The sequence below is a fragment of the Typopeltis vanoorti genome, chromosome 6 (assembly GCF_054136105.1).
Source record: "Typopeltis vanoorti isolate ZY-2024b chromosome 6, IOZ_Tvanoo_1.0, whole genome shotgun sequence".
Lineage (NCBI taxonomy): Eukaryota > Metazoa > Arthropoda > Arachnida > Uropygi > Thelyphonidae > Typopeltis > Typopeltis vanoorti.
In genome coordinates this window covers 30,859,592-30,877,025 of record NC_143554.1, presented here as the reverse complement: position 1 = coordinate 30,877,025, position 17,434 = coordinate 30,859,592, and the positions used below count along the sequence as shown (strand labels likewise).

The window sequence follows — 17,434 nt, the reverse complement described above, 5'->3', positions numbered from 1 at the left end:
CACCTTTGCTACGAGTTGCCCGGTGATATACTACCTTACCCCAGTTCCGAAGATATTTTCAGGCGCAAACTTTGTTTGCTCACACTTGGATAAAGTATTAAACTAAATTTATTATAGTCTAACCAAGTGAAAAATAAACTTTCAACAACAACAAAAAAAAAAGCTGATAGAGCATGGAAACTGATCAGGAGGCATCTGATAAATGCAGTGCACAACTGTATATTAAGTGTTGTGCAAATAAATAGAGCATAAGTAAATAAGATGGATGATCATAGTAAAGGATGAGTGGAGTTATTTAATGCACACTTTATCAGCATATATATCATGCTGGTATGAATGATGCTGTTCAACATGTAGAAGACAGGTGAATGTTAGAAGAAATTAGAGGTAAAACAATCAGAAGTGTATCAAATTTTGCTTGACTTAATAAGGCTATGGGCATGGACATATCACCATATATTTTTATAGAATGTACAAAAAAGATACCTATGCCTTTGACCTGTTTATTTACTAAAAGTCTTGCAGTGGGAAAAGTTTCTAAAGAATCGAAAAAGGTCAAAATAGTACTGCTCTACAAGCACAGTTCTAGGACACAAGTTTCCAATTATAGACCAGTCTGTATATCTGAAGGTGATCAGATATATATATATATATATGAAGATATGGAACTGCGAATATATAGACTGGTCAAGATATTGGAGAAATTGGTTAGAAATAAAAAACAGGATTGCATGTGGAGACAAGATCCTTTATGATGATTAGTATGAGTTTGCAAAGGGTAGGCCTTGTTATTGTAATCCACACACATTTATTATTAGGTGATGAACGTGTTGGATAAGAGAGATTCATATACAGTGATATTCTTGGATTTTTCAAATGCATTTGATAGATAACTACATAAAAAATTGTCATATAAGCTGCAGAAGATGGGAATGGACAATGGATTGAAGACTGGCACCCTGAATGATAAAAGAAAGTTGTCTATGATGGAGCAGTATCTCAGAAGAGGAACATGATTGGTAGCATGCCTCAGGATCTGGGCCCTGCTTTTTAACTTATTTATTAATAATATTTCATATGAATTGACATGGAATATTCAATTGTTTGCTGAAAATGGAAAGCTAGAGAGAATTATATGGAGTGTAGCTGATGTTAATTCCATTCAGGAGGATTTGAATAGGCAATGCATGGGGTTTTAGTTTTGATATTAATAAATGCAAGATGGTGAACTTTAGAGTGCAGTGATATAAGGCTGTATATTTGTACATTGTACTTCTTCTATGAAAGAAGTATGTGTTGACTAATAGGGATAAGGTGTGGTGCCACTTTATAAGATATTGGTCTGAATGCACACAGACTACTGTGCTCAAATTTGGTCAACTAGTTTATATTGTTAATGGAAACAGTAAAGAGGATTCAGAGATGAATGACAATAGCAATATCTGCAGTCTAGAATGTTGGTTATGCAGAAAGATTGAGGGAATGTAGATTGCAGAGTTTAGAGGATAGGAGGAAAAGAGGTAATATGATAGAGATGTTTAAGTTAGTCAGAGGATTTTACTGAATTAATAAAGAGAGAGAGAGAGAGAGAGAGAGAGAATTATAAAATGAATGGAGTGCAAGAGGAAGAAGAACGAGAGCTATCTCTGAAAGTAGTGTAAATGTGTGGTGAAGAAGGGCATGGAGTTAATTTTTTACATAGAGAGAGAGAGAGAGAGAGAGAGAGAGAGGTGAGTAAATTAAACCCTTGCTATACTGCATTGTGAATATTTGGAGTGTAAATGATTTCAAGTTTCAATATGAGAGATATGTTGCTAGGTAAGTGTGCCTCCCATAATGAGAGTGCTAGCTCAATGAAGGTTATTGTAATAATAATAATAATTACTATTATTATTATAACTATTATATATACTATTATATATACATTACAATGTCAGAACACAAAATGCTAACAGCAAAACACTTATGTCACTATGCAGCTATGCTAAAATATTTCGATGCCAACTACAGGACAGCCAGAAATACATACCGTATAAAAAACCTCAGACAACTAATTATATCACATATAAATATAACAATCAGTACAGAAAGGTCACTCAAAGCTTCTACATACCAGATATGTTAAGTAAACTACCTTTTGAATACAGGAACCTTACAAACTACAATAGCCTGAAAAGAGCCTTAAGGACATACTTTGAACAAGAAATACTCATTCTACACACCTTACACACCTAATGAAACACAATATATTAGTTCAAGCTTTCCAGTTCAGCGAAGCATCATGACATTCCAAATTATTGTGTGTGTGTGTGTGTGTGTGTGCATGCATTCGTGCATGTGCGTGTGAATAAATTTCTCATGCTATAGCTGTAGTGAATATCAGACCTATCAAACATCAGCCTACTTCCAACACAGCAATCAAACTAACAAACAATGACTAACTGGTTCATTCCTCAGATAAGTTTAATAAAAACCTTCGAGGAAGTAAGCTGAGACATTACATCTCAACCGAGATCAACACAAAGAAAAAAAAATCCATTTATTACATTTAAGTGCTATAGTTACAGCGCTTAAATACTTTAAAGCAAAAATTGTAAATATATAAAATTTTTTATGGTTATTGTATAAATATTATTCACAGATTGACTACATTTTGACTAGAAGAAAACATCTTAAGGCATTAACAAATTGTAAGGTAATCCCAACAGATCAAGTGGCGCAGCAACACCAGCTACTGTGCGCAGACTTTAAAATAAAGTCGAAGATAAGAACCTTTGGAAGCCATGGGAGGAAGACAATTAAATGCTTTCACTTAAAAGAAGAGAGTGTGAGGACCCGTTTTAGGGATATGTTAGAGAGGATTTCGGATGGACTAGAAAGTGTGCAAGATTGGTGGAGACATAATTCAAAAACAATTCTAAGCTGCGCAATTGAGGTGCTTGGTGAAACATCCAGAAAGATTAGAGAGCAGAAGAAGGGTTTGTGGTGGAATAATAATGTACAAGAAGCAGTGATGGCTAAGAGGAAGGCAAAGCAGAAGTGGGACGAGTCAAGAGAGGAAGAGGACTGAGAGGAGTACAGAGAGAAAAAGTGAGAAGACAAGAGAGTTGTTGCACAGGCCAAGGCCATGGCATATCAAGACTTTTATGATCAATTTGAAATAAAGGAAGGACAGAGAAAGATTTATCGATTGGCAAAATGTAGAAATAAGGCATCAAAGGACATAATACATGTGAGGCAGATCAAAGACTCTGGAGGAAGGGTATTAAGGAAGAATGTGGATATAAGAAACAGATGGAGAATATACTTTGAAGGGCCTTTGAATGAAGAAAATGCAAGGACTCACAGAGAAGATGGAGAGCCTTATGAGGGGATGGTCCAGAACATTAGTAGAGTGGAAGTGAAGGAGGCCATAAAGAGGATGAAGAATGGAAATTCGGTGGGCCCTGACAGGATCCCAGTGGAGGCATTGAAGGCACTGGGGGAAGAGGGAATTGACCTGCTGTGGGACCTGTTAAAAAAGTTTGTCAACAGGAAAATATACCCAAGGAATGGAGAGAAAGTACTCTTGTCCCCATCTACAAGAGCAAAAGGGGATGCACAAGACTGTAAGAATTACAGAGGAATAAAGTTGATGTCCCACAGAATGAAAATCCTTGAGAGGGTTCTTGATGGAAGATTGAGGAAGGAGGTGGAGATTGCAAAGGAGCAATTTGGCTTCATGCCTGGTCGATCTGCAACAGATGCCATCTTTGGGTTACGACAAATGATGGAAAAGTTTCGAGAGAAGCAACGGGAGCTACATCTGGAGAAAGCGTATGATAGAGTGCCAAGGCAAGAAGTCTGGAGGTGTCTGAGGGAGAAGAAGGTAGCGGAGAAATATGTCGGGCTGGTGCAGGAGATGTACAGAAATGTGAAGACAAGAGTTCGGACTTGTCTGGGAGAGACAGAAAGTTTTCCAGTGACAGTTGGCTTGCATCAAGGGTCAGCATTAAGTTTGTTCATGTTCAATATTGTGATGGAGGTGGTGACAGAGGAGGTGAGAGAAGATGCGCATTGGACTATGTTGTATGCAGATGACATCATGCTGTGTGCAGAATCAAGAGAAGAAGTGGGAGCTAAACTGGAAAGTTGGAGGAAAGTAGTGGAAGAGAGAGGTATGAGACTGAGCAGAAGTAAGACAGAGTATATGTGTTGCAAAGTGGATGGCAGCCAGGAGACAGATCTGGAGCTGGAAGGAAATGTCATCAGGAAGGTCAGTGGCTTTAGATACTTAGGTTCAACAATGAAAGAGGATGGTGAGACTGAAAAGGAAGTGGGATGCAGGATACAAGCAGGATGGAGGAACTGGAGAGAGATGGCTGGAGTGCTATGCAATAAGAGGGTGTCAATCAATCTAAAAGGCAAAATCTACAGGACAGTAGTGAGACCAGCTATGATGTATGCTATGGAAACTGTGGCCCTGAGGAAAAATAACATCAGCAGGATAGAGGTAGCAGAGATGTGAATACTTAGGTGGATTTGCGGTGTGACCAGAAAGGATCGTCTGAGAAATGACTATATAAGAGGAATGGTGATAGTTATGAACTTAGGAGCAAAGATACAGGAGGCAAGGTTGAGATGGTTTGGTCATGTGATGAGGAGGGAGGAAGAGTATGTGGGAAGAAAGGTCATGCAGATGGATGTGCAGGGGAGGAAGAGGAAACGCAGGCAGCCAAAGAAGAGATGGAGGGAGATGGTGGAGGAGGACTTGAGGATGAAGAACTTGGATGTGGCTACAGCCCAAGACAGGAGGTTGTGGAGGAGACTCACTACAAATAGCCACCCTACTTAAGCGGGAAAAGCTGCAGAAGAAGAAGTATAAATACTATTAAAATGTAATCTTATCCAACCAGAAAAAAATATTATTATTATATTAGTTATTCATTATACAAAAAATTCAGTATAATATAATCATCATTGGAAGAGAATGTTAGAAGAACATGTGTTGTAAATACATAATATTGAGGCAAAAAAGTATCATTAAAATTTTTAATTAAAATAATAATAATAAGTTCGATTCAAATCCAATGTAGAAAAGTGCTGAATTTTGTAAAATTATAAGTTAGCATGTCACTCAAGATAATTATTGTATTATATGTGTAAATATTTTAGAAATCAATAAAAATATTAATTATTATTAAAAAAATTATAAGAAATGCCAAAATTCAACTCCTTGAGCCCATTGTTAAGGGTTTATAACACTGGAGCTGTAAGGAATGCATTTTGTTTTGTGTCAATGATTCAAATTATTACAGTCCAATGCCACATATGGGAAGTTGAAATGATTAAATTTGTAAGACAACTAAGCTACAGAAAAAAGCAGATCAAATTATGCTTCAGTAAATATGTGAAATTAGTGCAAAATATCATTTTATTTATTGAAAATATATATATGCATTATAAATCAGCACAAGGTATTCCTTTGTACACATCAGCTACATAATTCTGTTTTAGCTACTACAAATAAATACCTACAAAACTTTTTTATTCATTATCCTTCAGAAACTAAGATTTCTAACAAAACATACCATTATTTCCATTGCAGTCCATCGCGATGTTCCCCAATACATAGCCATCCCTTGGTTAATACAGTGAGTAAAGGCACGCACAACTTCTGCAATAGCAAAATGAATGCAGATAAATATAAGTATAAATATTTATTTATTTCAACTTTAAATGCTAAAATACACCACCTGACTATATATCATAACAGGAAAGACTATCTACATTAAAAAGAAGAATATTATTTTTAAAAAGATTAAAATTTAAATCATAAGTACACGTCTCCATTAAGTAGAAATAGAAACTTTTATATAGAATATAAAAAACTTTTATAGTTTCTATATTCAGCTTTGAAATAATGCTGGATTTAATATCCACTTAATTTTTATAAATTTGCATCACCAAAATGAAGCCTTTTGGCTCTTTATTTTTAGTAAATCCATTAAGTAGTTTTTTTTTTTTTTTTTTTCAGGAAACAATAAAGTTTTTCAATTTGCACTAAGGAGGGATGGCATTTTCAGCGCTTTTCTCTGATGAAGTTTGGAGTAGACTGTCATCTTTATTGTTATTATTATTATTACATGACATCTCCAACTGCAACTACACCAACGTCATCTACTGTTCACCACCACCACCACTAGTATTTCCACAGACAATCACAAACATCCATGTCCACGTCAGGATTCAAACCACAGCCTTTTGGCTGGAGAGCAGATAGACTAACCACTTGGCCAACCAGGTCAGCTCTACATGAGAATGTTGTTCCTGATATCTTTGGTGATGAAAAGAGCACTGGTTGAGTTCAGTTGGGGCTATGATAGAAACATTTAAGTTCCTTAAAGGATTTTATAGGATTCATGCAGGGGAAATGTTGTAACACTTGGCTGGAGGGGCCAGAACAAGGGGGTCATCCCTGGAAGTTGAATAAAGGTGTGGTTAGTGGGGATGTGAAGACTAGATTTTTTGCTTGGAGAGTTGTGAATGATTGGAATGGGTTGCCAGAGTCAGTTGTGAGTGCTTTATCTGTTAATGGGTTCAAGGAGAGGTATAATAGATTGTGTGGATAATTTGGGTCTAACACGATGAGTCTTCAGACTCCACAGAGGTACCCGTAAAATAATAATAATAATAATAATAATAATAATTCTTCAGTGAAATGTGATAGATTCCTTGTTCTTTCTCTGTGGTTGTGATACTTGAGGAATAATGTGTTGTGCAGTTTTCTGCATATGCTCAGCTTGAAGTTTTCCATAAATTGAATGAGTGATAGATGACCAATGTTTCTTGTGTGTTTTAGATGGAAACAGCAAATGATAGCTTGTGCAGCAACAAAGAGGTGGTTGCACAATTTGTGTTTCTTGAGATCCGTTAGAGTAGATGCCAACAGTCTTCTGGACTGTGTGTGTATGTGTGTGTCTGACTACAGATAGTGGAGTAGGTGTCCAGAGCATATCTGATAATAGCCACATTTACAGGACAAGTCAGGTATGTATATCCCAGCATTCCCAGTGTGTTGAAGTAAGTGCAGGATTCTGATCAATAAGTATAAATCTGTGCAGCTTGGTTGGTGTTGGGAGGTTGTGCCATAGTCTTAGCCTCCAATGGATTTCTACATCTGCTTTGATGCTTACATCTCATACTAAATGTTCTACTAGAAGTTGGATAGTACACATGGTTGTGGAGAGGAGGATTCGGGTGGGATGCCTGATCAAGTGACATTAGCAAATGATATATTTTCCTGTATTTGGTAGGTAATGGAGGTACAGGAGTGCAAGGTGATATGAGTTGGAAAGTACAGGTGGGTACTTGTGAATTTCCAGTGGAAATTTGGATACCATGCACTGTTATGAGGCCTGGAAAGGCTTTTGCGACTGCTAATTTCAGATGCTAGTACAGTGATTTTGCTTTGAGATTTTTTATTAACAGATATTTAAAGGTTTTTCTATTTAAATTCTTTGGAATGTCTCTGATTTTTCTGACTCCTGCCCAGTTTCAAGTAGGGATCACATTACAGTTTTGTTGTGATGTGATGTCACACACAAATCATATGTCAACTGTCTGAGGACCCTTTCCAATATCTCTTCATGTTTTTGAAAACAAAGTGACCAAATCTATGGTCCATATGTGGCCAGATCAAAGCCCTTTACAATAACATCCTTACTTCTTTAATTTTAGTGTCATCTGCATCATTACCACAATACATTGTGTGGTCCTCAATTTTAGAAATGTCCCTGAAACTTCAGGTCCTTAATCAACTGCGATTCCTTCCCTTACACCTCCTCTATGACAGTTCAGCATGAAGGATTTTGTACAATGTAGTGTATGTTCTATGTATTCATTGCTAAGAATGAATGGGTTGTGGTATGAATGTGAAAATGGAGACAGACTTCATTGTCAATGTTTTATGTGATAGTGCAAGCAATGCGAGTCATGTCGAAAGAGGGAAAATGAAATACCGAATATTAATAATGTAAGGAAAGAAAATGAAAGCATTCTGGTGAATGCAGAAGTAGTGAATGGTATTGCATGAAATGAGAGCATGAAAGAAGTGGCTAAAACTAATGTGGGTGATGAAGTTACAGCGAGAAGTGAAATAACGTGATTACATGGCATCCTTCACAAGGCAAAAAATGAGAGCTAGAATGACTGGAGAAATGACTATCGTGTGATACAGCAGGCAGGAGAATGAAAGAAAACGTAAATTTGGAAAGTATGAAAGTGAAAGAAACTGAAAAGAAGGAGAAGGTATTGTATGGAGATTTGATGATAAGAGGTATACTTAATGAGCAAGTGACGAAAGCATGTTTCCCAGGTGCAAAAATCAGGGATGTTAGTGAAGCTGTTAGTTTGCGAAAGGGAAAAAGATGATTGTTCTGGTAGGAACAAATGATTTGAAGGGGGAGAAATATGCAATGAGAGAAAATATGAAAGAGTTCTCGAAAGAAGTGAAAATGAAGAGTAAGGATATAAAAATTGTGAGTCTGTTGCCTTGGTATGTAGGACAAAATTGAGAAGAAGGGCCATGATGTGTTAATGAGAAGATTGTGCAGGAGGAATTTGTTGTTTAATGAGAGTTTGGAAGTGCAAACCAGGGAAATGAGATATTAGGGGGGGAAATGCAATCAAGCATTTTCCTGGCCACCCCTGTGATAAACGTGCATGTGTACAGAAATAAATAAGCAATGCTGAATACAATTTCACAGGTTTCAAATTCAAATGGGTTGGTAATCACATTACACGGGGGTAATTGTGGGTAACATTGCACATTAAAATGCATATACACAAATGCCAGATATATTAGGAATAAGGGAGAGGAGTTTTGGGCATGGGTCAGCTCAACTTGGGCAAAAATTATATACATGAGTGAGACCTGATTGACAGAAACTGATAAAGTTACAGGAATAGGAAAAGAAGTGGGTACTGCTGATGATAACTGAAGAATTACAACCAACAAAATTACCAGTTGAAAGCGATTTTAGGTCTGGAGCAGATAGTTCATTTGAGTCTGTCTGGTGTTAAATAGAGGCCAATGGGACAAAAATATTATTGGTTGCTGCTATAGTGTAATCTACTGATGCAGGGAGGGGGTCCACAGAAAGATGTAGTTGGAAGTTTTTCCATATGCTTATACTATAAATTAAAGATACCAAGAACAGTGGATGGATAGGGATGTGATATGCTATAGTGGACTGCAATGCTATGTAAAGGGTAGGTCCTGTAATTTATAATTATTAATTTAGTGATTTAATAATGGTAGCAAAAGAAAAGAGTGAGAGTGAGTTAGAATGATTAGTCTTTTGCCATGGTATGACAGTGAAATGTTTAAAAGGAGGGCCATAATTGCAAATGACTTTATGCGTGGGTTATGTATGACGAGTGGTGTGGAATTTGTGGACATGTGGAGTGAGTTCAATGGGCGAAAGGATCTATATAAGATGGATGGCTTGCAGTTGAATGGATACGGTGTAAGGAGACTTGAAAAAGTGTTGCTGATTGTAGTGGATGTGCAAAATCAGGGAAACTAGATTTATTAAGGGGGGGGGGGGTAGATATACAGTCCTTAGGGAGGCAGTTGAATGTATGAATGAGTATAATATGCCCGAGCGAATAAGGACAACAAATCAGAAAGGGATAGTTAATATAAGGCATCAAGGTAGGGTTGGGGCTAATGGGGGTCTTAAATTCATGTACACTAATGCTAAGAGTATTAGGAACAAGAAGGAAGAGTTTTTGGCCTTGGTTGGCACTTCCAGACCACAGGTTATTGGTATTAGTGAATCATGGCTGACTGTAGATGATATAGCTAGTGGGATTGAATGTGATGGGTATAGTGTGTTCAGGAATGACAGGGAGAATAAAATGGGGGGACGAGTATTGCTGATGATAGCTGATGAGCTGCAGCCGAGGAGAATAGAAGTTCAATTGAAGGATAGAGAACAGAGCACATTTGAGGCCATTTGGTGTGAGATTGTGGCTAGCAGAACAAAATATACAATTGGGTGCTGCTATAGATCAGGTGATGGAAAAGATGGTGGTGACAGCATGCACAAGCAAATAGAAGAAATGAGTGGAAGGAGGGTGATTATTATGGGAGATTTCAATTATGGTCACATTGATTGGAGCGAGGAGAGGACACACGGGAGGAAGGAATTGGATTTTATGCGGTTATTAAGGGATAACTATCTGCGACAGCATGTAATGGAAAATACTAGGGGTCAGAGAGTAATTACACCTAGTCATTACATCTGAGGATTTAGGTGTAACAAATATGACCACATTGGTGAGAGAGTGATCATAGGGTCTTGACTTGGGAGGTGGCTAAAGGTGTGGAATTTACAATTAAGACAGGGTACATGTGGAATTATCAGGCCGGAAAGTATAAGCTAAGGAGTTTGATTGGTTCAGTGCTATGGCATGTACAGCTGCAAGGACTAGAAGTTGATAGTGCATGGGAGGCAGTTAAGAAGTGTTTGCATGAAGCAATGGCTGACTGTATACCTAGAGTCCGAATAATAAATCAAGTAGGAGTTAAATGAATGAATAACACCATTAAGCTTGAGCTGCAAAAAAAAGAAACAACTATGGAGGGAATTTAAGGAGAAAGGTGACCGGCAGGCACATGAACGGTATAAAGCGCAGGCCAGAAGGGTAATGAGTGTGGTAAGAAAAGCAAAAAAAAAAGGATTACGAAAGAACATTGGCCATGCAGGCTAAAGAGAATCCTAAATAGATTTTTCGATATGTTCCAAGTAAAAGGAAAAATGTATATGGCAGAATGATTTTAAAGAATGCCGATGGTAGGGAGGTAACTGAATCAGTTGATATAGTTGAGTTACTGAGTGAGCACTTTGCAAGAATATATCATCCAGGTGGTGACATTGCAGAAACGAATGAACCAGTAGATTATATGGGAATTGTGGTGAGTAGTCTATTGCATAACCTCAATGTCAATACATCTGTGGGATTGGATGGTATGCCAGCTCGTGTCGTACGAGAAGCGGCTAAAAATTGTCAGTACCCTTGACCATTTTGTTTAATTTGAGTCTCGGGTCTGGGTTAGTCCCGAGGGGGTGGAAAGAGGGGAAAATAGTTCTATTGCATAAAGGTGGTTCCAAGACTGCTGTTGTAAATTACCGACCGATTAGCATATCAGGAATCATCGTCGAGGTCTTAGAGAAATTAGTCAAGGAAAGAATACAAGATTGGATAGATGAAAATGGGATATTGTATGGGGAACAACATGGTTTTGTGAAGGGTATATCATGCCTCAGTAACTTTCTCACGTTTTATAACACAGTGACGGCTGAACTGGATAAGGGTAATGGGTTTACAGTGATTCTACTGGACCTTGCCAAGGCCTTTGACAGGATACCACATGGAACCCTAATCAGTAAACTGGAGCAGATGGAGATGGATAGGAGGGTGGTTGATGGAGAGATACCAGAGAGTGGTTTATTCAGGAGTGGAGTCTAAAAGACAGCTTGTGACTAGTGGAGTGGTCTGTTCTTGGACCACTGCTTTTCAATTTGTTCATCAATGATATAGGTAAGGATCTGAGAGGAAGTGTTCACTTGTTTGCAAAGTTGGGTAGAGCAATTGTGAGTGCACAGGATGTCAAAATTTTACAGGATGATTTGGATAGTTTGGAGGACTGGGCTAGAAAATACGGATGTTAATTTAATGTGGCAAAGTGTAAGGTTATGCACTTTGGGTGAAAAGAATAGCAGCAGTATATCACATTGGTGGAACCATACTCCAGGAGATTGATGAGGCCAGGGATTCATCAATGGGAGTGTTGGTGGATAGGGAATTGAAGTTTAGGGGGGGCACATTATAAACGTGGCTAAATCAGCTCATCAAATCACTTGGCTTCTGAAAAATACTTTAACATGCAGAGACAAACAAGTTGTTGTTTCTCTGTATCAAGCCTTGATAAGACTCCATCTGGACTACTGTGCCCAGTTATGGGCACCAGGGTTTCTTCGTGATGGGGAGGAAGTGGAGAGGATCCAGAGACGAGTGACCAAGTTGATAGCAGGTCTGTGGAATGAACCTTATGAGAATAGGTTGAAGATTTGAGGGTTACAGAAATTGGTCAATAGGTGGAAGAGGGGTGATATGATTGAGACATTCAAATTACTGAAGGGTTTCTATAAGATGAATCCAGAAGATATTTTTGAAAATAGGACTGGTGGTGAGAGGCCTAGGGGCCATGCATGGAAGCTGGGCAAGAATGTGGTTGACAAGAGTGTTAGAGCTAGGTTTTTTTTTTACTTGGAGAGTGGTGAATGAGTGGAATAAGCTGCCAGAGTCTGTTGTGGGTACTACGACCGTGAATGAGTTCAAGGCAAGGTATGATAGATACTGTGTGAATGTCGAATAGTTGTTCTTGACATGATGTTAGGGCCTCCCTCAATGAGTCTGTCGACTGCTTGGAGTTGCCCGGAATAATAATAATAATAATAATAAATTAGTAATTTATTCACATTTTATAATAAAGTGAAAGCAGAATTGGATAAAGGAAATGGCTACACCATGATACTGTTGAACTTCGCAAAGGCATTTCGCAGAATATCATATGCAAAACTATTGCAAAAGTTGAAGCAAATGGGAATGGATATAAAGCTAGTAGCATGGATAGCAGGTGGCTGACAGACATCAGAGATTAATATACAGTGGAGTAAAATCTAGGAAAATCAATGACACAGGAAAAGATTTAGGGGGGGGGGGAATGTTCAGTTTGCTGACGATGCAAATCTGAGGAGAACAATAGTAGATAGGTGAGGCAAATATCCTGCAGGATGATATAAATAAATTGATATTGTGGGCAAAGGATACTGATTGCTAATCTAATGTTGTAAAATATAAAGTTATACACTTCAGGTTGAAAAGGTTATATGTGGTGTGTCATATTGATGGTGCAGAATTACAAAAATATCTCTTACCTTCCTAGAAATTGATGAGGGAAGAGATCTGGGGATAATGGTGAGCAGAGAGCAGAAGTTCAGAGGGGGTATACTGAAAAAGTTATTAAATATATTTGTTGTTAAATATATTTTAGTTGTAAATATATTTCAAAGGATTACTTGGATATTGAAAAACAGGCTAACAAGTAAAGATATCGAAGTTATTATTCCTCTTTATAAGGCGATTTGTCCACATCTTGACCACTGTACACAGATTTGGTCACCTGGGTTTCTCACAGATCAGGTGATGGTGGAGAGGATTAAGAGATGAGTGACCAAATTGGTGACAGGTCTGTGGAATGCTCCTTATGAGGATAGGTTGTGGGTTATAAAGTTTATTTGATAGGTGGAACAGAGGAGGCTTGACAGAAACTTACAGGATATTAAAGGGATTTTATAAAATTGATATAAAGGAAATTTGTCAATATATGACAAAATAGTCAGAGAATCGGAGGTCATCGGTGGAAGTTGTGTAACAGAATGGTTAGTCAGGGTGTGCAGTCTAGATATTTTGCATAGAGAGCGATGAACAAATGGAATGGATTGCCAGAATTAGGTGTGAGTTCCCTGAAAGTGAATGAGTTTAAGGAGATGTATGATTACTTTTATGTGTATAAAAGTTAGTATGGATCTCCCACGATGGGTCTCTAGATTCCATGGAGATGAGGTATAATTTTTTTTTTTTTTGACAATGACAAGGTTTATTATCTCATTTCATCTCATCTTCTTTATACCTTCTTTTACCTTGCGGTGTCGAGGGTATATTAATCATTGGACCTCAAACCTCACAGGATAAGGTGGTCAGCCCTATGCCCAGGTGTATCCTATGTCCTGTAATGTTGAGTTCTCAAAGCTGGTTTGCCTGCTTTGCGGGATGAAACCTCCAGGATAAACTGAGGAAAACCCCACTGTCCATGCCCAAGACCAGCTAACTTGGCTATGGCTGAGGAAGATTCTTCAGCTCCTCACATCACCGACAGGAATCGAACCTAGGACACTCCTTCCCCAGGCATATGGTTGTGAAATGCACGGCCAATAGGCTAACAGCACAGACAGGTTTATTATTATACAGAGTATTTACATATATATATTATTTACTTAATTACTTAATTATTTATAAATATAATTATACATTTTTTAAAAACTAATTAAATATTTATCCATCATATTTATATATGGATTGGCATGAATATGCATACAATTCATTATATAATGTAGTAATACAACACACAGTTCAATAGTATTAAATAGTAATAATAATAATGGAATGATTTTATATTAATAAACATAATTTTTCTGCATTTTGTCTTTTGTGTTTTTCTTTCAATATACTTTTTTTTATAGATTCTGTATTTAATATAGCTGTTTTGCTCCTCTACAAAAATTCAGTATGCAAGTTACTGAGAACATTCTTTTTGATATACTTGTTTGTATGTATTGGTGGCATTTCGGCTTTCTTCCTCGAAGCTTCTTCAGAGCATATCTGAGGAAGATGATAGATGGCGGTGGTTTCATGGATTTGTTTCAGTTCCTGTCATGAATCAGGTGTAGGTTTAACTGTTTATATGTGTGTGTGCTTGGAAACTTATATATATATATATGCTTATTTCCGGTTAACATGTAGAGGCAAGTACTTATGCCCATGGACTACCACTGCATGAGCATGGTTTAACTTTTCTGAAGTGGGGGGGGGGAAACTTGGATGTGGATATGGTGTTTGTGTCATTGTAATGGTGTTTGTGAGGAGTTCGTTATTGGTTTGTGTGTGTAATTTCCCTCTAATTTTCAGTATTACTATAAGATTTATATACCACCTGTTTCAACTCTCTGTAGGTAACTGAGTTTCTCTCATTGAATGGCAATTTATTGATCATGTCAGGTATGTAGAAGCTTCGGGTGGCTTTTTCATAGTGGTTATTATACTTATACTACTTATACAGAGTCTGTCAAAAAAATGTATACATACTTCAGCAAAAGAAAAACCTGTACAAAAATCGTAATACTAAATTTATACAGACATCGAGGGATGAATACAAGTTACCTTTGACTTCTACAATTACATGAGGTGCTCAAAGTGGTTACCATTTGCATCCAGACACTTATTATTATGGCGAACTACTGCTTGGGCAACATTGGCCAAAGTGTCCAGTGGATTACTGCGCATGCTGTTTCAATTTCTTTCTGAAGGGCCACCAGTGTAGCTGGTTTTCTATGATACACTACATCCTTTAGAGTCCCCCCCCACCACCAGAGGTAGAAGTCCAAGGGTGTTAAATCAGGAGAACGTATGGGGGGGGGGACTCAACTGCACCTCTTTGTCCTATCCATTGTCCCTGGAAACTTTCATCAAGGTAAGCTCACATGTCGTGGTGGTAGTTTGGTGGTGTGCCATCTTGTTGGAAGAGAAATTGATCATTCCCATAAAGTGCATGAATGGCAGGTAAAATAAATCTGTGTAGCATGTCTAGGTACACCAGTAACAGTACCTTCAAAGAAGATGGTCCTATTAAACCCCTAGATGACAATCCACACCAGACATTGAGTAACGGTAAATTGACTGCCTTGTCCACATGAACGCCTGGATTTTCTGGAGCCCAGTAAACACAATTATTATTATAATTATTATTTGATACCTCCAGGGAGTCCAAAGACTCATCGAGGGAGAGTGTGCCAACAGCATCGAACGATTGTCCCCCTTCCAACTACTAACCTCACTCAAACTTACTTAACTGAGCCATTAGTAGCAGAGGCGCTACCAATCGACCAACCTTTGCCGGCATTATGCCTACTCACTGTGCCTACTTACTGTTCCATTAAGCTTAAATTGTGATTCATCAGACCAAACCATCTTCCTCATAAACTCCTCATCCTCATCTACCATGTGTTGAAACCACTCACAATACTACATTCTTTGATCAGGATCATCTTCATTCATTGCATGTAATAATCGGGATATAAACTTTCCATTTAGCTGCTTTAAGAATGTGCCATATGCTTGCACTACTAACTTCTGTCTCATGTGCACATTGTGTGGTAGACTTCTGTGGCGGGCATGTAAACTGTTTCAACACCACAGCCAAGGAAGCAGGACGTTGCTGTGTGAGGCCTCCCAGATCTTCCCTTGTGCACATCACACACGGTACCATGGGTCTCAAACTTATCAAGAATACATGCAATTGTCAGGCGTGTTAGAGGCCGTGTTGCAAACTCACGCCCGCCCATTGTCTTTGAACTTCAAAAACATTCTCAAATTTGAAATACCATTTTAAAATGGTCTTGCGTTCCTCGAACGACAATCGTACCTCGGCCATTTTGTTTGACTGTCCTACCAGTCACGTGTTGATGCTAGTATTCATGTGAGTAATGACATCTTTTGAGAGCACATCTTACTACACATCGCTATGTAATTTGATCCAACTTTGTAAAAAAGTCCATAGATGACATCTGTTAAAGTGTGTATACATTTTTTTGACGGACTCTGTATGTTATGTAATTTATTAACTGTGGTCTTGTTATCTGATATGTTGTTTTGGTAACACTGTAAGTTGAATTGAAGTAATGTTTTAGCATGAGTGTGTAGTGGCATAAGTGTTTCACCGTAAATATTTTGTTTTCTGTTCTTGCTGCTCGTATAAGTGTGAACTGTTCTCATTCCCAGAATATCAGTTTCAGCATTTTATTTTGCAACAATTATAATCTGTTAAGTTTGTAGTCTGCACAGAATGCGTATCTTAAATTGTTTTCATATAATGTTTTATAGATTAGAATTATTGGAGCGATGTCTTTTAATCGATATAATTTGCTTGATATGATCGTGAGTTTGTTGTGGATATTTTGTGTGGCTATTACAACTTTGATCAGCATTGAAGTGAAGTCTGAGATAACGTGTTGTTTTCACATGTGTGATGGTTGTGGTTTTAGGATCAGCGCTTTGTGTATAGGAGGATGGATGTCAGATAGTGAGATATTTTGTTTCTAAGGGCAAGGTCTGGGGGTTTTTCAAATATTATTAGCTTTGTTTTTTCAGGGTTTATATATATGCTGTTTTCAGTTAGCCAGCTAGTAATCAGAATGTTGTTGTACTGCATATTTGTTTAAGCTATATTTGCGTTATTGTGAATGAATACTATGGCCATGTCATCTGCATACTGGAAGATATTACTTTTTAGGGATAGATAGCTAATATCGTGTGTGTGTATGTTAAACAGAATGGGAGATAGACCAGCTCCTTGTGGTACTCCAAAAGGACCAATACATCTTTGCTGTGTGCCAATCCTATACAAGTGATGCGCTTTCCATTTTTCATGTACGCTTTGAACCACTAGAGTAGACAACCTCCGATTCCAAAATGTTTTAGTTTGTTCAACAAGGTTTTATGTGTTAGTGTGTCAAACACTTTTATTAGGTCAATAAAAAAGACTCAT

The 17,434-nt window shown here is 37.8% G+C and overlaps 1 protein-coding gene across 1 annotated transcript in view; it reads right to left on the bottom strand.

Annotated features, from left to right (window-relative positions):
* Positions 1–17,434, bottom strand: part of LOC150105358 (voltage-gated potassium channel subunit beta-2-like) — a 740,084-nt gene that overhangs the window by 259,861 nt on the left and 462,789 nt on the right. Inside the window, exon 11 of the mRNA XM_090393939.1 lies at positions 5,571–5,656. Coding sequence (XP_090250065.1) covers positions 5,571–5,656 — 86 coding nt within the window. The remainder of the gene's footprint in view (positions 1–5,570; positions 5,657–17,434) is intronic.